Source organism: Punica granatum, chromosome 2, assembly GCF_007655135.1.
Source record: "Punica granatum isolate Tunisia-2019 chromosome 2, ASM765513v2, whole genome shotgun sequence".
Taxonomy (NCBI): Eukaryota; Viridiplantae; Streptophyta; class Magnoliopsida; order Myrtales; family Lythraceae; genus Punica; species Punica granatum.
Window position 1 is genome coordinate 7,107,535 of NC_045128.1, and position 23,658 is coordinate 7,131,192.

General features: G+C 37.0%; 4 protein-coding genes across 4 annotated transcripts; 2 read left to right on the top strand and 2 right to left on the bottom strand.

The window, feature by feature from the left end:
- The first annotated feature begins 322 nt into the window (after positions 1 to 322).
- Positions 323 to 1,164, top strand: LOC116197155 (pathogenesis-related protein PR-1-like). Its single transcript, XM_031527201.1, has one exon. The coding sequence runs from the start codon at positions 385 to 387 to the stop codon at positions 970 to 972; it is 588 nt and encodes a 195-aa protein (XP_031383061.1). The 5' UTR covers positions 323 to 384; the 3' UTR covers positions 973 to 1,164.
- Positions 1,165 to 2,075: 911 nt separating this feature from the next.
- Positions 2,076 to 4,130, top strand: LOC116195232 (flavonoid 3-O-glucosyltransferase-like). The gene is made up of 2 exons (XM_031524233.1): positions 2,076 to 2,630; positions 3,066 to 4,130. The coding sequence occupies exons 1-2, from the start codon at positions 2,147 to 2,149 to the stop codon at positions 3,929 to 3,931; spliced, it is 1,350 nt and encodes a 449-aa protein (XP_031380093.1). The 5' UTR covers positions 2,076 to 2,146; the 3' UTR covers positions 3,932 to 4,130.
- Positions 4,131 to 7,282: 3,152 nt separating this feature from the next.
- LOC116194958 (transcription factor RAX2-like) lies at positions 7,283 to 9,248 on the bottom strand. The gene is made up of 3 exons (XM_031523890.1): positions 8,957 to 9,248; positions 8,700 to 8,829; positions 7,283 to 8,415 (listed from the first exon to the last, which is right to left on the bottom strand). The coding sequence occupies exons 1-3, from the start codon at positions 9,090 to 9,092 to the stop codon at positions 7,527 to 7,529; spliced, it is 1,155 nt and encodes a 384-aa protein (XP_031379750.1). The 5' UTR covers positions 9,093 to 9,248; the 3' UTR covers positions 7,283 to 7,526.
- A 7,375-nt stretch (positions 9,249 to 16,623) lies between these two features.
- LOC116197653 (FGGY carbohydrate kinase domain-containing protein) lies at positions 16,624 to 22,956 on the bottom strand. Its single transcript, XM_031527846.1, has 15 exons — positions 22,703 to 22,956; positions 22,146 to 22,225; positions 21,745 to 21,862; positions 21,456 to 21,634; positions 21,097 to 21,178; positions 20,529 to 20,711; positions 19,721 to 19,782; positions 19,440 to 19,548; positions 19,243 to 19,362; positions 18,601 to 18,720; positions 18,376 to 18,496; positions 18,125 to 18,281; positions 17,753 to 17,825; positions 17,527 to 17,654; positions 16,624 to 17,101 (listed from the first exon to the last, which is right to left on the bottom strand). The coding sequence occupies exons 1-15, from the start codon at positions 22,887 to 22,889 to the stop codon at positions 16,979 to 16,981; spliced, it is 1,842 nt and encodes a 613-aa protein (XP_031383706.1). The 5' UTR covers positions 22,890 to 22,956; the 3' UTR covers positions 16,624 to 16,978.
- Between the last annotated feature and the right edge of the window lie 702 nt (positions 22,957 to 23,658).

Here is a 23,658-nt window from a genome sequence, read left to right on the forward strand (position 1 = left end):
CGTTATTGAGCTTTTTTTTTTCAATTAATAAATATTTTGGTGAAGATCCTGTGATTGAGCTTGTGCCATGGAATGATGGATCACTTCCCATTGGCTATGTATCGGTCCACTTGGCAATTTTTACTACTAATAGTAATACAATATGTATATTGTGGGACCCATCTGATCAGAACTCCCACACTATGCACATGTGTCTTGCCCCTCTCTTGTCCATTCATCATATTTCCCCCGTCACACATCTTGAGCCTAGATCAACACATACATGCATGTGTATGTATGTTTATGTGTGTGTGTATATATACATATAACATTTCTCCCCCGATCTCTGTGCAACTGCAACCCCCTAAGAGTTAGGAAAGGAGCCCTAAAAAAAGAGAAAAAAGAATGGAGCCACTGAATCCCTTTTCTCTCCATCCTTTCCTTCTCTTCTTCATCATCATTATGATCTCCATCACCCCTCCTAGAACTCTTGCAACTCATCAAGAAGGAGCTGGCCCAAAGAACAAGACCGGGTCGATGACCGAGCAACTCCTCGCCCATGTGGTCTCCGAGTCGCTGCAATTCCTCTACGCGCACAACATCGTGAGGCAGTCCAAGTCCGAGCCACCGCTCACGTGGGACTACAATCTTGAGAAGTACGCCCGGTGGTGGGCGGGTCAGAGGAGACACGACTGTGAGCTCATCCACTCGTTTCCTGAAGGCGAGTTCACCCTTGGGGAGAACATTTTCTGGGGTGGCGGGTCGGCTTGGACGCCTGGGGACGCGGTGAAACTGTGGGTGAGTGAGGAGAAGTACTATGACTACAACAGCAACACGTGCGAGGAGGGTCAGGTGTGTGGGCATTACACACAGATCGTGTGGAAGGACACGAGGAAGCTCGGGTGCGCCCGGGTAGTGTGCGATAACAGGGACGTCTTCATTACCTGTAACTATTATCCGCCGGGGAACTATGAAGGCGACCGTCCATATTAACAATGGCTCGCTATAGATTATATCCATTGGCCTATATATATCAGAACGACTATATATACTTCGCGTATGAAGTTCTTATAACAATTACTTTTGGCTGGCGCATTGTGGCACTTAAGATAGTATGTATAGTATGATATCTCATTGTCATGTGAGATTTGTAAGAGATCTAACACGATATATATGTATAAGAAAATGTGCTTTGTTATATATATATATATATATTTATTTATTTATATCCATGCATTTGCCAGTTTATGCATCTACGATATGTTGGGTCTCGATGGGCTAGAGAGTAGGTGGTGGGCGGTGAACGAAATTAATTATTTTCTACAATATAAAAGGTAGAAGATATTCCATAAGAGGAAATATGATGAAAAATCTGAGCAGTTTTAAAAAATAGAAAAAATAGAAAAAAACCAGTAACTACTGACAGAAAGGTCAGGAAGTCGAAAAATCAGTTTTGCTTAATATGTCTCGTTTTTCTTTTTCTTTTTCTTTTTGCTTTTTTACTACGTACTTGGGTCTTCTTTGGGGAAAATATATATATGTATACATATATATGAGTACAAGTTACTAATGAGTAATGAAGAATATCCACTGTTACTTGCAAATGCGAGCAACCTCTTCTATCGTCTAATCGAGCTGGTTATTTTTTCGGTCAGATCACAAGATATATTCAAATTATCTGGTTGAGACTAATTCCCGATCGATATCTTGCTTATCATAACTAGGGAGTGTATTCCATGGGTTTCAATAGCTCGTATTGCACGTAATTCGTGCCCACTAACGGTGCAATATACCTCGTGTTTTATTGCACCGGCATCTTAGTCATATGCAATAAACATTGGGGTGGCCAGAAAAATAATGTGATCGCGGTGCAATTACTGAAAATAATTTTGGGATCTAAAGACATTGTAATGATAAACGAGATCAGGTATTGCAGTTTGAAGACACCAAAACGATAAATGAGATCATAATTACACGTATTTTTGCATGATTCGTTTGAACTAATTTAACTCCTTCGTCGATCGTCAACCTCTTGTCTCCTACGAAAGCGGTAACATCAGTTTGGTGTGGTAGCCACAAATATGAGACATTTTGCCTTTGTCATTGCATCTCTTTTCTTCCTACAAACCCTTCTACATCTCCCTCTCAAAGCTCGAGATCAATCGTCATGTCCGGATCTCGCAAACACATAATAGTCTTCGCGTTCCCATTCGCAAGCCACCCGGCCCCGCTCCTGGCCCTCGTGAGGCGGATATCTGCCTCAGCACCCACTGCAGTGTTCTCATTCTTCAGCACGGAGAAATCCAATGCTGAGAACTTCCCCAAGGACAACCCTTTGGGGTACGAGAGCATAAAGGCATGCAGCGTCGATGATGGCCTTCCGCCTGGGTTCATGCCCTCGGGGAACCCGGTTGAGCCGGTCCAGTTGTTCCTGAAGGCTGTGCCCTGTAACTTCTATAAGGCTGTCAAGGCAGCCGAAGAGGCGGTTGGAATCAAGGTAAGCTGCCTGCTGACAGATGCGTTTTTTGGGTTCGGGGCAGATATGGCCCGTGAAATGGGGGTCCCATGGGTCCCAGTGTGGTTCTCAGGGGATCGACCATTACTCGCCCATATAAACACGGATCTCATCCGGAAAACTTTTGGATCTGGAGGTGAGCAGCAGAAGTTAATTTTGGCAGTTCGAATGAGTCATTATATACCCGAGATCAGTGATTAGTGCTGGTTAACATAATTTCGGATGCTTACTTATTACTGTCACATGCGTGCATGAGGATCATCAATATGGTGTGGTTTGCAGAAATCTATAGCTCATTTTACATGTCGGGCGGGATTCGTTTTTGGGTTTCAAACGAGGCCTATAAGCCAATATAGTTGCTTTCAATCGTAATACTTCAAATGCAATCTAAAGATATATACAACATAAATGGTTACTATAAGCAATAAATAATTCGTACATTCAATTCGAATTTCTATTTTGATAAAAAAAAAATTTCCCTTTTCTGATCAATTTTTGATATCCTTACCAAGATGTCCTTATGAAATAGAATCTGTGGAAGCAATGAATTGTGTATGTATGTTTCTTGCAGATTTCGAAGGCAAGAACCTTGAATTTATCCCAGGCTTCGAATCAGTTCGTGCAATGGACCTGCCACAAGATATCATTGAACCGAATCCAAACTCCGAGTTCTCCGTCATGATCGATAAAATGGCTGCAACTCTCTCGCAGGCGACTGCAATCGCCATCAACTCCGTTGAGGAGTTGGACCCTCTCATAGTGAAGCAACTCCGCTCTCATCTTCAGAAGGTCCTAAGCATTGGTCCCATCACCCCATCGTGCCCAATGACGCCGTTCCCCGACAGCTATGGGTGTATCCCATGGCTGGACGAGCAGAAGCCAGCCTCAGTCGTGTATATTAGCTTCGGGAGTGTGATAACTCCGCCACCCCATGAGCTAACTGCGCTCTCAGAAGCCTTGGAGGAAATCGGCGTCCCGTTCCTGTGGTCGTTCCGGGGCAATGCAGAAGAGAAACTCCCTCAGGATTTTGTGAGGAGGACTAGGGAGAGCTCAAAGTCGAAGATTGTGTCTTGGGCACCGCAGCTCGATGTCCTGAGGCACAAGGCGGTCGCAGCATTCCTGACGCAATGTGGTTGGAACTCTCTGCTGGAGAGTTTCATCGGTGGGGTACCGACGATCATGAGGCCTTTCTTCGGGGATCAACAGCTAAATAGATTGTCCATTGAAACCTTATGGCGTGCAGGGGTCGGCCTTGAGAGAGGCGTGATCACTAAAACCGGGACCATTGCTGCGCTAAAGAGGGTTTTGTTCACTGAGGACGGGGTGCAAATGAGGCAACGAGCCAGTGAGTTGAACGGACTTGTCATGAGGGCCGTCGAGACCAGTGGTAGCTCTACCAAGAATTTCGAGTCTCTGGTTGACATTGTAACAAAATAAACGACTCCTATTCCTATACACTATTTACACGTACGTCCTTAATTCATTAGTAATATGAATGATATGATCGGTTGAAAGTCTAACGGGAGTTCGGCGAACTTATTGTGATTGATTATAGTTGATCAAGGAAACTTTTAGGCGAAGCTTGAAAGTTTAATGTACGTCGGACATATAAGAGATGCCCCCGTCTAGAACTTGTTTTTATTGTCCCCTGTGATCTATTATACCTATATTGGTTGTGTACAACATTTGATAGTTTTAAATTGTTGTTATCCATATATACTGAGCTATTATAATGGGTGATAAATAACTATTAGCCATTCAACTAAAAAATATATACATATTTCCCGAGGAAAGGGAAAGAGGTCTGAATGGATCGCTGGCACAGCAATAGATAATCAAAGGAACACACCAGCCAAAATAAGTAATTACCAGAACACATAGTAGAACTGAATAAGATAATCCATAGGATGAAAAACACTATTTCATTCTAATTTAGGCATATCGATCGATATAGGTAACTATGACATTCATAATTTGCCCCAATTATTCGTGATCGCCTTCATGAATTTCTTCAAATGCATAAAGCGGCCGGTGCTGCAACAAGGGTCACTAAAAGAGAAACTGCGCCAGCGACTGCACCCACAACGTTGATCCCCCTAACAATCCATTTAAGAGCAGTCACGACGAAGGACCACCAAGCCATTATATGGGAGAGAGGGGAGAGAGACCTAACAGGAAACGATGTTGTGTGCAGCTCTAACTTGAGTTTGAATAAATGTACAAGACTGCATCTATTGGAAGTTGGAACCTCCTTTGGCCTATTTATAGTAGCTGGAGAGGGGCTAATCAGTAAATATATTGTTTCTTTTAACGATTAATAATGTTGTCGATGACTTCAATTACATGTGCATGAATCTCAGAGGGCATTCATCGAAGAAGGAGGAGATATAACGATATCCATGCATCCGATTGCATGCGTGCGTGTCTCTGGAAATGTCTTGAATGAGTCCTCTCAGTACCTTAAATTGATTAGGCTCGCATGAAGTCCTCTTGGTAATCTAATTAATTAGTAAATACCATGGGAAATTGATTAGGCTGGCATTATAACACAGAGGTAGACTCATGGTCTAATAAAAAGGAAATGAGAGAATGAAAGAAAGTGTAGCGTAATGACGTACGTTATTTGGTAATTAATCAAGAGATTTGACAATCGATATTCGTGATCGGACTACTTGTATCTCTTTATTAGTTATTAAAAATTACATATTTTCGTTATACTAGACTCATGTACTTCACTTATAACCGAAAATAGAAAAGAAGTAAGAGAAGTTCAAGTGCCACTGTCAACGTTAGAACCTGAAGTATTAATTCCCAGAGACGACAAGAGGCTGTATTACTTTATCAATTTGGAAAAAGTCTTCTATGTAATGGGTATATCACGTGGCAATGTCAAAAGCTAATAAAGTTTTATCATTTTGGTTTTTAGTATGTAAACAAAAATTTTAAAAAACCCATTGTTGACAAAAACAATCAATTGTTAATAAAAATAATATTTTTTATGTATCTTGTGACATAATCCTAGGTGATGTATTCATTACAAGACCTTCTTATGTTTGGGGTACAACAGGTTTTTTGTTAATTGTAAGGAAATATATTGCAGAGGTTGTATTTGGTATTATAATCCCACCTATAGATCTAGTATATTTTATGTGAGGAATTAATGGACGTACGAGCACGGGTTCGTCCCGACTTCCCCTAAATCCGTTAAGTATACAATCTCTCTTGGGATAATAATGATCCCATACAGTTTCCAAGCTCTAACTTCAAATTAGTTAATCTCCTAGTCATGTTCACCGTTCTCCATTATTAGATTTTTCTTTTTTTTTTGTGCCAATTATAGTATCCAAAAACTCAATTTGGTCTTGACTAATTCAATCGAGCTAGGTCAATCCCTTAAGGAGTAAATTTCTCCCAATGTGAATTTTCTTTATTCACAATGACTCAAATCCGAAACCTTACTTAAACAGAATAAGAGCCGAACTATTTGAACTAACTCACATTGGTGGGTCTCAAAATATTATTGATCTTTTAGTAGCCAACACATGGGTGGATTATTGAATATTATTGCATTAGCCTATCGACCGACTCTTAATATTATTTGTTAATTTTATATAAAGAATCAAGCCTATGACTTTCAGTCCTTGAAATTTCACTCGGAAAAGAATTGGGATTAGGGTCCTAGAGGTTGAGAGTACGCTTGGTTTCAGAGTTAAAGTAACTTTGATTTTGATTTTGATTTTGATTGTGAAAAAAGACAAATGAGATTGTATTATAAATTTGACTTGGGAAACGTGTGTTTTTGTTGTGTAGCGGGTAGAGTTAAAATCAAAATCATGGTTCTAAAATCAAACTCTGAAATCAAACAGACCCTCAATCATTCGACTAATACTGGACATATATGGCTGGCTTATGTCACGGGCAAGATGCCCATAATACTGATATAACGTTATTGTTAAAGATGAGATATATCAACATCCGTTTATTGTGGAAAGCAATAATTATTACGAAATAATCACATAAAATGTATCTTATTATGTGTATCTTAGGGAAATGGAGGCACGTGTATGATATTTTTCCACCATTATAAATTGTGTTAATGGTGAATCGAGACTTATTGCAGGTTTGGATCGAGAACGTTCTCGATCAACATATAATGGCCGGTACCCTTATAAATTATTATGTTTTTATTTATGATGCTAACTTTGCAGCACCATCTCTATAAATATAGCTAAATTTTTGTTTGATGATTTATTTAAGGATTAATCACCTAGAAAATCACGACTTTTACACTTTTTTTTAAATATAGTATGATTTTTGAAAAAGCACAAAAATGCACGATCTTTGCATTTTTTCCTAAATATAGTACGACCCTTATAGAGTATCATAGAAATGCACGACTTTTTAAGTGCTAGAATAGTAGCTAAACCATAAAGTCGTGCCTTTCTGTGTTATTATATAAAGTTCATGTTATATTTAGAAAAAAATGCAAAAGTCGTATATTTTTATTCTACTCTCCAAATGTCGTGCTGTATTTAGAAAAAAAAAGTGTAAATTTTGCATTTTTCTGTACTATTTTTTAAAAGTCGTGTTATATTTAGAAAAAAAATACAAATATCATACTTTTTTTTAGATGATTAATCCTTTATTTAATTGTGGAGATATGTACTATATTTTTCATTCTTGTATAGACGATAGGTAGTCTACCGAGGCTGAACTATTTTATGTTTTAGTGGGAATATATGCACATATTATTATACATATGTTTATAATTTTAAAAAGCCACATTAATTTAATAACTGAACTTATGCTATTCACATAAATTTACATAACCTGGCAAATATATGAGTCCCCACCTTCTCTAAAATTAACTATTGCTGCACGCCAAAACCATGTGCGCAAACACCAAATTATTTGCCACTTGAACTAACCCTCAATGCGGCATCCAAATTAATTTGGTGTTAATTTGAACGATTAGTCTAGGGAAGAATCTCAAGCCTTCGAGACGAACTTTCTTCGGGTCTTTGACGTACGTCTAATATATCCCCTCGTGACGCATGACGGAAGTTGTGTCCCAAGACATTGACGGTCCGGCTCTCATCTCAAAGTCAATAGACCCCCAGAGAAAGCTGTCCTTGGAACCGTTGGATTCCTTGAAGTAGTCAGATGCCTGATCCTCCGGTGACATAATTCCTCCGGTTTTGCTAACTAACGTGTTCTGATCAAGTTCTGTTATGTTGTTATGGATGTTCGAGTATTGGTCGATGTTTGGCTCGATCACACCACACCTATAGTTCATAGGCATCGACCCTCCCGAGCACGACGATATACTGTTTGGGGAACCCAAGGCGAGTGATCTAGTGTCGTACAGTGCATCGGAGTATGCTCCTGATTCAACCTGGGAGGACTCGAGATTTTCTATCTTCTCATAAATGACCCTCAGAGAATCATGTTGAGCGGCCGGCTGGATAGATGTCATGGCGGGGAAGTAGAATTCTCCATTCGGTTCATCCTCGGAATGAGAACCGCGCACGTTGTCACATTCGGGGCCAGGGGTGTGCAGATCAAGGGTTTGGCCTAGGTTTTGTTGTGGTAGCAAGTGAAGGCTTTGGATTATCCTTTCTTGGAGTAAAGGATGCAGCTTAGGCCAGAGGGCAGGGTTACTGTAGAAATAATTAGAGAGAGGGCTCTGAAGGCTTTGAAGCTGCAAATGGAGTTGGAGCCTTTCGAAGGCAGAATGGCTCAATTCGGATGGAGATGACGAGCTGTCTTGAGGCCCGTCGGCCCCTACATTCGTGCCGAGACGTCCTCTTGCATTACTTTGCTTTCGCCTCCCGAGCAACTTCTTCTTCAGCCGGGTGTTCCAGTAGTTCTTGATGTCGTTATCAGTTCTTCCGGGCAACTGTGCCGCAATTATTGACCACCTGTGTAACAAAAAAGATTTAATATCATTACGCATTGCAACTTCTACTGAGGAATATCAATTAAAACTTACATTGCGTAGATTTGCACTCTCAGAAGGTTCGAAATTCTACTACCACAAAGTGAGGTACTACGTCACCTCTAAGATTGATCAATGCGTTCGAAAGTCATTTGGTATTTTATCAAATTTCTCTGATCCGAATCTATATGTATATCGTTTATTAAAATCGACTTCTCGCATTACAAATTAATAAGATGTTATGAGAGATTCAGATTAATTTCGGACCTGCTGCCGATGCTGATGTAGAGGCTGCAAATGATGTTGTCTTCTTCCTCAGTAAAGCCACCATGCTTGATGTTAGGTCTCAGGTAATTCAGCCATCTCAGCCTGCAACTCTTCCCGCATCTCTTGAGCCCTACACCGCACATCATCGATCAACACGGCCACATACCACATAACTCAGTCATCTCTGTGATATCAATTTTTTTTTTCTTAATAAAAAGAACACGTGAACACAGAGAGATCGATTGAGGGTCGCCTACCGATTTTATGAGGAAGAGCAATCCAATTGCCACCGGTTCCGTATTTCTCAATGTAAGCCTTGAGCTTGGCATCCTCTTCGGGGGACCATGGTCCCTTCTTCACGTTGTCCTTGTCACAGCACGGGGCTCTTCCCATCTTTCTTCACTCGTATCCGTGCGACGAACTCCCTTCTCGGCTAATCTATTGATTTCTAGAATTCTTCGAAACCCCGATCAGGTGATGTTGATGGTGGAGAACTGAGAGTGAGACAGAAGTTAAAATGACTTTCTTGTCAAGAGAGATTTGCTTTGTTGGTGTGATTAGTCGAGGGAAGGACTGGCATATATATAGGTAGGGATTTGCTATACAAAGAGTGGGTAACCTGTGATGTGATGCTTATTATGGGGGACAAAAGTCATAAGCAACATTTCTTCTTTATTTATTATATTTTATATATAATTTATAGAGCATATATCATGTTGGGATATATGTGAAGCATGTTGTTGATTACTAGGACATACATTTCCTTGAAAAAAGAAAATTTGTCGAGGATAATACTTATAGGGTGGAACCAGAATAATGACTAGGTTTCGTTTTGTTCAATGCGGCAATTGTCTAATTAATTGTTAATCTATTATAAATTGTTAGAGAGTTTAATTAGGATGCCACATGGTATTAAGAAAAATTCAATGAATTTCTAAGAGACTAGTTATTTAATCCAAGCATTGTCTCACCAAAGTCGGGCAACTTTTTTACTTTGATACTATATTTTTTTAATGAAAATATTGATGCGGTTCTATTTATGAATTTAATAATAACAAAGGATATGAAATAAATCATCTCTTCAAAAATATCCAATAAATAAATACATTATGAAAGTTTGCAAAAAAAATCTAGAGGTATGTATTAATGGGGAGACTCAAAGCTGGGACAATGGACCACAAGATTGAAGGTTTGTCCAAAAAGCTTATGTGGAATACTCTCATCACATGAAAGGGAGAATTCCGTGAGAGAGTAGTTTATATTTATATATATAAATTGGGTGTTACAGTCTATCATCAGTTTAAATATTTAGATTGGAAATGCACTTACAACAACGTGGCAATCACCTATAAAATTGAAAATTTCACTTAAATCATGGTATATGGTATATCCATCTCATGTGATATCATATTATAAGCTCAATACATAAACCTATTATTCACGACATGGTTTTACTCTTGATCTTATCCAAAAGAAACTAATTGATCAAGAGAGGGAATAATACAGTAGTACACCTCTCGCTCGGTGACTAAAAGGTCTCAAGTTCGATACCTAGTGGGACTATTCGTATCCATTTATTAGATATTTAAGATTTATATTCCAATACACTAGGCCCATAGACCTCCCTTGTAACCGAAAAAAAAAATCGAAACACACTATTAATAGCCAAATTCTTGCATTTTTTTTTTGGGCCCGATTACATATTTAGAGTTGAATAATTAACTATTTATAAGATATCGTTTGCCATTGGAACCCAGTTTCTAGGGCTTATGAAATTCCCTTCAAATTAATATTTAGCTGTTAGCATCTCCATATCTCTCTCTCTTCCTTTCTGGATTGGTTAGCCCATCCGTAATTTAACAAATAGCAGTAGATAGAGATTGGATAAAAAATTTCTTGCTTTCTAATATATTAATATAATAGGGTAGCTTTTTCCATAGGTTATTAATAAAATAACATTTCACACCAATTATTCATGTAAACGATCGGAATAAAAGAAGCCTTCATCCTCTGGCGGTAATTTGTCGCCAAACGCATGCATCAATTATCAACAACAACCCAATTGACCTTTTCATTGGAAAATTATATTTACTGAGAGAACCAGTAGAATATATTGCTGCAGAATTCTATGAAATTAAATGACAGAAACAAAGAGTAAATTTCAATTAAAAAATGAAGTAGAGAATTATAGATTAACATTATTTCTGTATTATATTTTGACATAATATTTAAGTTGCTCCGTTGTAATTCATTTTTTTTGGCTATTCTGTTCATATAAAATGGTTTGTAATTAGTTTGCTCTTTTATTTCTGTTGATGTGAGTAAATGTGGGGAGGAAATTTTAAACTGAAAGTGTTATGGATTTAGATCTCTCTTGCAAAACCAAAAGAGAATATTGTCTAGTGATACCAGATCCCAATACAACATTTACGTTAAAATGGTTGGACTGCTTGCGTACCATGAAAGTTTAATATTATATTTCAAAGTTATTTTCTGTTATTTATTACCTGCCAATAATCTGGTTCGGATAATCTTAGATGGTTCTATCTTATAATGACATAATTAGAAAAAGAAAAAAAATAGAATTATGACAATTAAAAATAAATTACGGTAATTATTCAAGTGATTAACACTCTTTATCCAATTTGTTACGATTTGATTTGTACCTTTCTCACACTTCATAGTTAGATAAGGGTCACAGAAATTCTCATGGATTATTGTAGTTCCCTGACCTAGGATAACTTATTAGAAATTAAATGAGACAAATTAATATTTTTGGAAAATTATAACTATTTTAAACTTTTTCGATTGATAGACATTTTCAGTTATAATAGAGATACATTAATATAGTACAAGAAAATGGACAGCTAATAAAGAAGCACATGTTCTCTTAGAATAGGATTTAGCCAAGAAAAAATATGTGACTTTTCAAATGGCTGATTCAAGCGGTTCAGCGCATGTTTCCTTCAAACAATATCTCGGTTCAAGTGTTATTAATGGAGAAAATCCTCAATTGGACGAGCTTTACTTTTTAGTGGACCCTCGGCTCTAACTAAATTACTAGAAGCTCGTTGGGCATGTAGATACCAAAGTATAGATCGAAAATGAAAAGTAATAATGCCATTTTTCTCCTATCATTTCAATCTTTGGAAATGTAATGTTTATTCTATACATACACATATATATATATATATATATTCTATATATATATACATATATATATATATATCAATAGTTTACATAAGAAACGTAATTAGGCCCCCAGTGGCCGACGTTCTAGAATTTGGTTTCCATTACTTTTAGCTCCTCAAAGTTTCTTCGAATGTTGACTATTTGGTAAGTTTTTCTAATTTTGTACTAACATAAATCTTCTTTCAAATTTTGAGAGATGATTCTTCTATTCAAATATGACTTCTTATTTTACTTATAAAAATAAGAATTATACTTCGACATTGAAATTTTGCGAATTTCGAAATGCCAACATGAACCCTTTCGCGAATAAAACATAAACCATAAAATGATTGACAATGATAGAATAATATAGGTCATGATATTATTTTTAAAATTTTCAATATCTTTTGGAATAATCAAATTCACATGGCTAGAGCCATGTATATTCGAATGAAAAATACATGTGAATGCCAAGTATACTGTTAAGTGAAATGTTCTTTTTTTCTACTTAAATAAAATCTCTGATTCGAGTCTTATAAATGGTCAAAGTGAGCCGACCCGACTTGAATTGAATTAGTTGGGGCCAATTGGACTTCTGAATATCAGAGTGCATAGCAATAAAAGAAAAAAAAGTGTTGAGTTCATCTTCAATTGAGAAGCGGTGAGAAAGGACAATTCTTACGAAAGAGTAGGATCATGCCGAGATGGCTCTAATTGTCAAAACAAAAATCATATTAGTCACTTGTTTATTATTTCTTTTTAACTTTTTTTATTTTTCTATTCAACTTTAAGCACCTCTATCATATTTCCTGAATTAAGTAATCGTTCTTATTAGGAGCCCTAACTGTTACAACTTGGCTAGGTTTTGAGAATAATTGCAGGCATAAGAAAAGCAAGAAAAGAGAGGAGCAAGAAGAAAACAAGAGAATAGGGATATACGTGATTATCTCAAACCTTTATTAGAAGAAACAAGTGCCACTCATTGACCTCTGTTCCCTTTATTTAATTCATTTTCAATTTTCTATGAATTTCTCAATGTGCATACTTTTGAGATGAATATACCACCTAGAAATTACAAGAGGAAAACATCAAAATTTCAAAAAGCAGAGTCACCTCCTCACATTATCATGTTTATTTTTTAAAATTATCATAGGAAAAAACCATTTAAAATGTCAAATTGGCTCAGTTCTTTTTGGGGGTGAAGAAAACATGCTTCTGCTTGTCTGATTGAGACCAAAAAGAATCTGGTCATTGTTTGATACATATACGCACTAATCTTGATTTCATCATCATCAAGACTCTCAAACCTTAAAGGCTTGGATGCCTTTTTATTTTTTTATTTTTTTCCCTTTTTGGTGCGTGAACTGGTGTGGTTTTAGTCTTCGTAAGAGGATAAGCTTTGGATCACTATTACATTATGATTATACAATAATAATATTTATCTGTCTGAAATTATTGATGCTTTGCTCTTTTTTTTTTTTTTGGGTAAATTGTTTTGCTTCTTTTTTAGATTTTACATGTCTTGCATAACTTGTTGACGGAACATTAAAATAAGGCTCCATTTGGGTAATGGCAAAAGTATTCAATATATGGTGTAAAATTTCCACTCAGCCATTAGGGTTATCACAAACTTAAAAGTTCGAGCTAGTAGGTTGTAATACATGATCTCTTATAATTTCATGGTAATCTATATTTATTTTTCCGTGTGAGATTTAACTCTCAAAATATAGCCTTGCGATAACACTGAATAGTAATCGTTATATGCTTAAGGTGCCTTTGTATACAGTCAACATATGTTAAGTCATTTATTCATCTAATCTCTGACCTTAATACCCAATAATGTGATTTGTCAAAGGAGATTTCGTACAACACAGTCTTATATATCTTGCTGACTTTGGAAAACGGCTTCAATTTTCTCTATTTGCCGATTATTCCACAATGGAAATTCTTAGGACCAACTATTGGAAATTCAGCCGCCTGCCCTTGTATGAAATGTTTTTGTACTAAAAAAACAATATTTCGTACAAGTACAAAATGTTATTTGAAGTTACGTACAATCGACTGAATTCGGAGAATAATATTTTGTGCAAAGTAAGAAACGTTATTATCCGAGTATGAAAACATTTCGTACTAAACAGCGACTGAATATTCAATCGTTGGAACGAAGAATTGTCCCATTCCATAAAACATGTTGCCATGCGTTCTTTGTTGAGCGTAAGGTATTGTGGTTACATACCAAAAAATCCAAGCTAGATATTTCTTCCTAAAAAAAAAAGGAAGGGAAAAAGACCGAAAAATATTAAGCTAAAAGACCAAGAAACGAAGTGTCACAAGCTTTCTTAAGTGGCACGTAATGTGAATATTATAAGGTCCCTGTTGTTATCAGCAAATGTACTTTGAGAATTAGTGCATGAAAACAAAAGAAGTGTCAACCCTAATTGTATAGCATTTACTTTTTATGTCTCTATATATTATAATTTTTGATAATCAGTAAGTACAAACCTGTAATTTAATTTGTGAATCCCAAGAAATTGACTTTCAGATTTATCGATTGCAATCCAGAGCATAGTCTTCACTAACAATAAATTAAATTCGATGATCTGGTTTAGTAAATTAATCTCACTATGATGCATAACAACTACACTATCTATTATGTCATCAAGTGGCAGTTTTTCTTTTCTTTTTTTCCGTCAGATGAATTTTCCCCATTAATTAACATGAGGATTTGACGAATAAACAGATATTATTTTCTTCTCTCCCTAAATATATGTAAATGAATAATCATTCGAATTGCATATCGTCACATCAAAACATGAACTCAGAAACTAGAACGGTGTGCTAGACTGTTAATCCCGTTCAGCTTGAGGCAATGGCTATTCTTTTTGCCCATCGAGCAGAAGCAGTAGATACAATCATGTCCTGATGATTCGAACCCGGGTTGTTTACGCTAGGAACTTGAGCTCCTTACAATTTGTAGCAAAAATGCATGAATAAGCGAGAGCTAGTTTCTCAACGTGTTCTTCAATGTGAGGAAAATCACGATGTTATTAATACATATTAATCCCAGATAATATTCGTTGTTTGCCTGAAATTAAAAAGGAAAATTTATTCAGACTTTTCATACCCTTTCTTTTTCCATTCCTCATACTTTTTTTCAGTGTATATATTGATATCTGGAAATCCAATGAGTTCTGACTAATTCAATTCAAACTGAATTAACTCTATAAAAGGTAAAATTCTCACAATTAAAGATTTTTTTTTTTCATTTATAAGACTCAAATTTGAAACTTTATTTAAACAAAATAAATAGTGAACTGCTTGAACTATCTGTAGGTGGTTAACCATAATAATAATGATTCTACAGTTTGGGTTAGATCCAGGATTTTTTCGCTGAATATGGGTTAGATCAAGTTAATAAACCGACTGGCTGGCCCTTTGTGTTGGTGACAAGTGTCAAGGCATAGGCATTGCATTGACTTTCACCAAAAAAGTCTTTCTCGTGCGTTAGGTCTAGAGAGAGAAGCAAACAGTTTATAGATGGAAATTAGTAACGATAAATAAATAAATAAATAAAAATTGAACAAAATAATATTAATTTGATGGCGTCATGGAATTTGACTTGGTGGGATTTTCTTGGAAGAAAGTTGGTTTGGTGATGCAAATTGTTCTCTCTCCATCTACTACTAGTTGACTCCCTTCCTCACTTCGTTAATTAATTATTTGATTTTCTAATTATCCCAAAAAAAAATTATTCCTGCATTCTTCTTTTCCATGCCGGAATATTATAAGGTAGAAAATAATAAACATAAATATTAAACTACATAATCTGAATCTTCTCGGAAAATAACACTTGCTTAAAACTCAAGTGCATCAAACTTTTATGGCAAGGTTACCCATAATATCGATAGTTATACATAATGAACAATGAACTTGTGAATATTTGTGATCGTAAATATAATTATCTTATACCACCAAGGTTTGATTACACAGTTTGGGTCAATTGTCTTAAAATTCGAATTGCTTCTCGTGCAACCACAATTTTCCTAAGGTAAGAGTTATGCCCGATGTTACAGGGAGGTCCATTCGAATATGGAGAAATTCAAGTAAGCTAAACAATCCTGCTCACCACTAGTGCCTTCTTGAACTGTGCCTTGTGAGGGTACTTATGTCAGCGGGGGGGGGGGGGGGGACAAGATGTCCCTTCAACATTTGATGAAAGTATAAGCAAAATCAAAATCGATGTAGTAATGAGTCAATGCCAAAGTTTCTTTTTTTTAATCTTTTTTTTCCTAACATAAGTAGGTTTAAACATGACATGGACATGCTTAAACCTCGTTTTAGAAGGTAGATTTGATCCGAGCTAATTTTTATAACGTGACGACTCGTGATTCGTTAGCTATAGCTCTCTCACAGTTAATGATCAGGAAAATGTGTCCTTTATCAGGGTACTCAAATTGTGTGGAGCCAACCTTTGACCCAACGAACGAAGCAACTCGCCCGGTAAGTCTTCGGTTCGTTATGAGTCCATGTATGAGCAGTCACATCCCAGGCTTAGCTTGCATCAATGGAGAGCCCTCTTAATAATATGCACTTTGCAGAGGAGGAAGAAGAAGAAAGTCAAGTGAGGATTTTGAAAATTGGACTCCACACATGGGCAGATGAACCAATTCTCGGTTCAGTAGAAATGGAACCCACCATCATCACCCACCAAGAATCTCTTCCTAGGTACACCTGTAATTTAAAACGCCTCGAAAAAATTAAAAAGGAATTCTACCATCTAGAACTTCTAGTTCCGACAATCCGCTCCGAAATGGATTTTCAGGTACATAATCTCGTACAAGAATTCGCATTGAGATGCACATTCTTGCAGTTCAGATGGTGTTTCCCAAGCTTATATCTCAGCTCATCCTTACCAATGATGTCATTTACAAATTGGCAGTATCAATGCGAGTATCTGTAATGTACTTCACTTTTTACGCATTCCGACAAGATCTAACAGGGGGAAAACCGAGAGTCCGAGACAGAATGAGGTACATTCGCTAGAATCCTGTCAAATGAGCTGGAGAGTAGACAGCATGTACAAGTATCAAAATGGACTGGGGCTTGTACTAAGCCAAAGCTTTGGCCATAGCTGAGCGCTGGGAAAGCTGCTGCTCGTAGAGCTCCCGGAAGATCCGGTACTTGGCATCGTGGTACTTCTTCACCTTTGGGTCTTTCGATGGATGTATAACCTGTTCCCGTTTTATTCAACCAATTCCATAAGGCATTAAGCATAACAAACAGTAAAACACCAAGACCATGGACATATGAAAGACGCAGCTTTGCCACACGGGGGAGAGATCAAGAAATGTCAAATGTGTGTACTACTAATAACCTAGCAGGATTTGGTGAATTGTACATAAGTCGTCATTAATTTTCATCACATTTTGCAAGGAATGTCTATGGTGAGTCGAGGTTCATCCCAGTAGATCTAAGATAAGTTCATTTATTTTAAAGTTTTTGCTCCAGATAATATGCCCTGAGTCGAGTCACCATAATTTATAGTTGCTTAAGTAGGATAATTCTAGAATATTCCGAACTATCTGGACCCACAAATGAAGGAGAAGAATACATAAAAGAAGAATCAATATCAAAATTAATGAACTCTTGTCGATACCTGTCCTGGTGCACTCAGTGCCTTCATGGCCTCATTCAAACTAGGATACTTTTTCGCTGCAACTGCCCCGAGAATAGCAGCACCTAAAAGGACAGATTCACTTTCTCTTGGAAGAATAATGGGGCAACCTGCATGACAAATGGAAAATCTCTTGGGGTTACTACAACAGCTTGCCAAGGAATGCAGATGTTGATCAGGAGTGCCATTATGAAACCAGAGAAAATACCGATGATATCTGCATGCTGTTGAAGAAACAATGAATTCTTAGCAAGTCCTCCACATGCAAGGAGCGTGTCAATCTGGAGGAAAAAAGAGAATCAGTGGGATATATGCTGAAATTCAGAAACAGTAACATACACGTACAAAGAGTAAATAATATAACCCTGCATAGAGTGAATCGTGGTCACTGAAATTAAATCCCATAAGAGAAGTAATATCTGACCATTGAACACTACAAGAAAAATCAGAGGTCATTCTCTGGGATGTACAAGCAAATATATAACTGTAAGCCCGGCGGTATGCCTAATTTCCCACAAGAGAAGTATCTATTAAATTGAACACAAAGAATTATACGGATGAGAAGGTATTTTTTTATCACCTTATGACCGTGGGCATTGCAATGTTCCACAATGTGGCGTGTACCATAAGCAATACCCTGAACAGTAGCGAGGTATAAAAGAGCTAACTGTTTCTCACTGGAGTCGAGAGACAACCCAAAAATTACTCCCTTTGCTTTTGGATCAGCAAGTGGAGACCTGTGACAACAAGCCCTCATTTCTTCATTTCTGAATGAAACATTTTGAGCTACGTAACATAAGCAAATCAACCTGTCAACTGTAACCAATGCACCTGTTTCCATGAAAGTCGGGTAGGACATGTATATCTTGAGTCAAAGCAGCGAGAAATGGGGAATTGTGGTCTTGAACCATTGCTTCTAACATCTTGTTCAGTAGTTCAAACAATGAAATTTCTGTATATGAAAAGATTATAATGCAAGTTAGTGTAAGATGAAAAGGATTGGTTCTTTGGGATGGATATGAGCATGAAAAGTATCAAAGACGGTTTAGAAATTACTCTGTGAAGCAGCACGATTTGCAAGGATAGAAGAAGCAACATGATTTTCGATTACATAGTCTAGTAGTGCACCGGTAGCACTCTGCCCACCCTCTGTGAGCCAGTATTCTGGGACCATCGCTGAAGAAAGAAAGAGAGAAAGAAAGAAAGAGATGTGAATTAATAATGGAAGAATCTCCAGTATTTTGATAGAAAAATTGCAGCAAAATAAATAAAAAATAAAAAAATCCCCAATAATTTGTTTTCCTTCTGGTGGGAAAAAGAAAAAAGAAAAAGTATGAGGATTTTGACATGCAGATTTTTCTTGGACAAGTACTCACACTGCAGGCACCTCAACTAGAAATGACTCCAAGAGTGTCATTACTGGAGTTATTTTCTTCACATAGTTATTAAAGGTTTTTTTTTTTTTGGTGGATCGGTTTATAAAGGTGTTAGATAAACTGATGTAGGAGAGAACTCAATATGTAATCCACCTGATATGTTAGGCCAAAAGGCTACCGATTATATTAAAGAGATCATCTATAGACTTCCAGTCTGTAGTTCACTGTTGCTTCGGCACATTACATCCGCAACACCAGGGATGATTTATGTTTTTCTAGTCAGTGAACTGTCCATGCATGATGAAGCCTATGAGAATTATACCTGACCAAAAAGGTCCCCAAACGCCAGGAATGAACAGCTTGCTCTGGGATACAGCCATATGGCAAGTAGAAGTACCGCAGACTAGCACCATTCGGCGGCAAATAGCGTCCTTGTCATGCTCTGGTAACATAAAAAGTTGAGTTAAGACTTATTTACGGCCAAGAATCACGTCTTTCCATAGTTTGAAACAAGAATACCTTTAGCCTCGGTATCTGACTTTGGAACACTTTCTATAACCCCAATACCTCCGGCATGAGCATCAATCAATGAAGTTCCTACAGGAGTCCCTGCCACCAGGCCTAGTTCCTAAATATTGAGTTAAACTGCTTAGAAAATGATGCACTGTTAGTACATTAGATATATCCTAGAGATAAAACGTGCTTCCCATAGCCTATATATATATGTTAGGATAACTGCCTTTTGATTATATATGAACATCAAGGCAGTGCCACTAGAAATTAAAGGGAAAAGCTCTTGCCTTTGCAGCAGTTGGAGTTAAACCAGATCCCAAAGGATGTCCAGGAAAAGCAACACTTCTTCCTGTGGGCATGAATTATCAAGTGTATAGGTGCAACAAGTTCAGGATGTGGATGAAAAAAATTGTAAAGAATCATAACGCCAATTGAATAAATTAACTTAATATTCTATTTCTTTTTTAGATAATGTATGCTTAGAAAATTTCACAGTGGTAGAAGAATTTATATCATCACAACTCAGTCTAAAGGTCATAACAGACAATCTTGAAAAGAAAACAGCTGAGACAAATTCTCACGCCTGCCCAAAAATCTAAACAGAAAAAGAATAATAAAGGTTATATGAAGTAAAGTTAGAGTCTATGTTTGCACTTAATATATATCAAAACTTCATTCTCGTTTGTCCATTACAATGATCAAACAATTGAACCTCGTTAAATAATCCACGCGATTATTAATCTTACTTCAGCTGGTCAATATTTACTTATCATTTTCACTGAAAAAAAAAAATAAGAAAATAGCAAGACATACATAAGAAAAAGGTCCATTAAATTCAAGGCATCTAATGATCTTCCTAAATTAACCTGTAATTGTAGGAAAATTTTGCTTCGAATTTTCCATTATTTACATAAACAGGCATTTGAATGCTTGAATTATTTGAAAATTAGCCTTCTTATAATAATATGTGGAAGAGGAGGGAGAGTTTGTAAAAAGAATTAAACTATTTCTAAGCAACTGTACCAGGAAATGGTGAAGTTAACACATCCTATTGTAAGTTGTCCCAAGCATAACAAAAGGAACAGAATGAAGTACCGATTTTAGCATGATGTCCATCTACAAGATCAACCAAGCCAATTTCTTCCCAGAATTCATCATCCCAACCACAGGCTTCCATATCTCTTGACTCTTTCTCATGGACTCGTTGCATATGTGCATGACCAAGGTAAGTCCACTTACAGACCGTGGTGCAAAGGCTCCGTGTATCATCTCCTGTTGCTCTGGAAAAAGCGTAAAATTTACTTCCACTAAACTAGAAAAAAATAAGGATTAGCCTTGTGAAGTGCATGATGATGAGATAGAAAAACAGATTATACTCATTTCTCTGTTCTGACAGTGTTTCAGGGGTTGAATAAAGTGAAAACTAAAGGACATTTTTTGTCCAAATTTTGACATATTTTATTTATAGGAAAATTTTAGGAGCAATAAGGGGGGTAGATTTTCCCTGGTCCCTTATCTTCAGTTATTTAATCATCTTTATATTCATTCTTACATTTTTGCAGGTAAACTTAACTAGTGACCCCAAAAATATTTCGAAGCTCCCAGTTCTTTCTCTTCCCGTAAACCAGACAAAGGTAAACAATGGTTAGCAAGTACAAGGTACCTGTAAGAAACCAATCGCTCAAATCCATCCATCGGAACACCATTGACCAGGATTCTTGCAAATTCTCTTTCACCCACAAAAGCTGAATGAAAAATTTTGGGTATAAGTGGAAGCAAATGGAAGTCATGATAGAGCAAATTTTACAATTGAAAGAAATACCTATAAAGTTGAAAGCATGCATCCAGAAGTGCATACAACAGATAAAATCACTTGATTGAGCAAGTTGGAAGTTCATCGCATGTTGCATATAGCCAAGAAAAACATATGTACTATGATAGTAGGTTACGATGATAAAGAAAAGGATTAATATGGAGGAGGAACGCTGGACAGCAAATTGATATAAATGAAGCTATTAGTACCTTTGGTGGCTCCATCTCAGGTGAAACAGCTCCACCACAGTACTGTAACACTGGTGAGTTGCTAGAATTTATCTTCTCGGCTTGCTTTACAGCTCTATGGTCCATCCAGACTATGACATTTCTTCTTGAATCACCACTCCAGGAAACTGTGACTGGAGAGCCATCGGCATCCACAGCAACTGAAAAGGACAACGATGCATTCTACTATCTCAATACCCAACCTTAAAAGACGAACCACATAAAAGTTTCGTTATTTCAGTCAAATGAAAGTTCTTGGATGAATTAGTACCAAGAGAACATGTAGCTGCAAACCCAATACCACTGACTTCTTTCCCCTCAACATTTGCCAGATTACATGCAGTCCTTACAGCTGCACATACTGCATGCCAGATATCTGTTGATGATTGCTGGTGGAGAAGGGTAACAGTTGACTTAGTGAAATGAACAAACAGTTTAGTTTTTTCCAGCTCAATTCTAGACAACTTTACTAGTAAAGTAGATAAAATCACTAGTAGTAAAATCACTCAGATCCAATTATTATGCATAATAGGACACTAAAATTCGCACTATGACAGAATGAGAATCAACCTTGTAATTTGGCAATTAAATTCGATTAAAACCTACACAACCAACCGAAAACAATCAGCTTATAAGTGCCCCTGAATAAGAGAAGTTTCAATCAAACGTTACCTCCACGCAGTCGCGCTCTTTCCATATCTGTATTGGACTGCTAGAAGAACCTAGGAGCTTCCCGTTCTCATCGAAGAGACCTGCATGACTGGAAGCAATAATTAGGCAACTAATTGTACACCAGAACACCAAAAATTCTGCAAACGAGCAGATTGCTCAAACATTTCTCGCAGGTAAGGTGATACAGCAAAAAGTGAAACCTAAGTTAGCTACTACACTAATGCAAATGAAACAAGTAGCTAGAGAAGTTTGAAATGACTTCAAACTTCGATGGTCGAGAGGAGACTGTAACGGACAGCGCAAAGGCACGTATCATCATCAACTAGAAGTGCGACAGGGAAGATTCAAGAGCCAGAGCATGCAGAATCCCCAACTTGAGCACAAGGAAACTTCGAACAGCTAAACGGTGGTGTAAGCTGCACCGCATGTTAGGTGATCCTAATCTGATCCTACAATCTGATTTCTACTTCCACGAGCATTGCATTGTATCTGGCACTTCTGCAGTCACTTATATGATGAGATAGAGGTAGGGAGAGGGAGAAGGTGCAAGGAAAGACCTGCGCGAGCGCTGCCGGTGCCGACGTCGACGCCGAGGAAGACAGAACGGTGAGGAGCGGCAGTGGCCATGGCGGACATCTCGATGGATACGAGGGAGGTGGGAGAGCCGGAGCTGTAGGTCGGAGAGATGAGCTGGTGGCGGAGCAGCGGCTGGGAGTCGGACCAACTGATCCCCTTACCGGTCATCCTCTACACCTCAGCCTCTTCATCTATATTCACTCTCCGCTGGCGATCCAACGGATGGCGATGATGATGATTAATTAAGGGCTAAGCTCGTGTTTTATTTTATATATATATTGTATATCTTATTATTAGTTATTTTCAGGGTGTGTGGTAGCGAAATTAAAGTTTAATTTAATTTGATTTAATGAAACAATGATAAAAATAATTTGTAAAAGTAAGTGAAAAAATTTTAAAAAAATAAATAAAAATGTAATAATTGTATTGTTGAATTAAATAAAAAATATTGAAATTAAACGAAAGTGTTAAATAGTTGAGAATTTAATAAAATTTATTGTAATAATAGATAAAAAAAATAATAGAGATTCGGGAGAATTTAGAGAAAGGGATAAAAAAAGTTAAGTTAATAACTTAATTTTTTTTTGAAAAAAATATTTTAGTTATATTGTAGCTTCATGCTGGATGATTACTTTAATTCGATTGAGAGGGACAATGAAATGACAGTTATAAAAAAAATCGCCACGGGCAATTTTTATCTTTTATATTATATATATAGGCTTTAAAAGAATAAATGGTTTACCGAGCAAAAGAAAAAAAGAATAAATGGTTAAAAAGGATTATTTCCCGAATTTTTCTTCAATTGGTACATTCCCTTCAAACGAGTTTTGTGCATGCGAAATTGTTGGTAGGTCGTTCTATGAAATCAGGCATTGATATTTTTCTTTTTCTATTTAAATATCACTTTGTCCGAGTTGAAAATAAAATTGAATTTTTT

What these genes read in the sequence shown, in the direction of transcription:
- LOC116197653 (XM_031527846.1), bottom strand. Translation starts at nt 22,889, where the DNA reads ATGACCGGTAAGGGGATCAGTTGGTCCGACTCCCAGCCGCTGCTCCGC. An exon ending in TGGACATCATGCTAAAATCG is followed by an intron (nt 19,783 to 20,528) that starts GTACTTCATTCT and finishes TCATGCCCACAG; the next exon opens with GAAGAAGTGTTGCTTTTCCT. An exon ending in AAATCGTGCTGCTTCACAGA is followed by an intron (nt 18,497 to 18,600) that starts GTAATTTCTAAA and finishes TTTCATATACAG; the next exon opens with AAATTTCATTGTTTGAACTA.
- LOC116194958 (XM_031523890.1), bottom strand. Translation starts at nt 9,092, where the DNA reads ATGGGAAGAGCCCCGTGCTGTGACAAGGACAACGTGAAGAAGGGACCA. An exon ending in TGCTCTTCCTCATAAAATCG is followed by an intron (nt 8,830 to 8,956) that starts GTAGGCGACCCT and finishes TGTGCGGTGTAG; the next exon opens with GGCTCAAGAGATGCGGGAAG. An exon ending in TACATCAGCATCGGCAGCAG is followed by an intron (nt 8,416 to 8,699) that starts GTCCGAAATTAA and finishes TTTGTTACACAG; the next exon opens with GTGGTCAATAATTGCGGCAC.
- LOC116197155 (XM_031527201.1), top strand. Translation starts at nt 385, where the DNA reads ATGGAGCCACTGAATCCCTTTTCTCTCCATCCTTTCCTTCTCTTCTTC.
- LOC116195232 (XM_031524233.1), top strand. Translation starts at nt 2,147, where the DNA reads ATGTCCGGATCTCGCAAACACATAATAGTCTTCGCGTTCCCATTCGCA. An exon ending in GAAAACTTTTGGATCTGGAG is followed by an intron (nt 2,631 to 3,065) that starts GTGAGCAGCAGA and finishes TGTTTCTTGCAG; the next exon opens with ATTTCGAAGGCAAGAACCTT.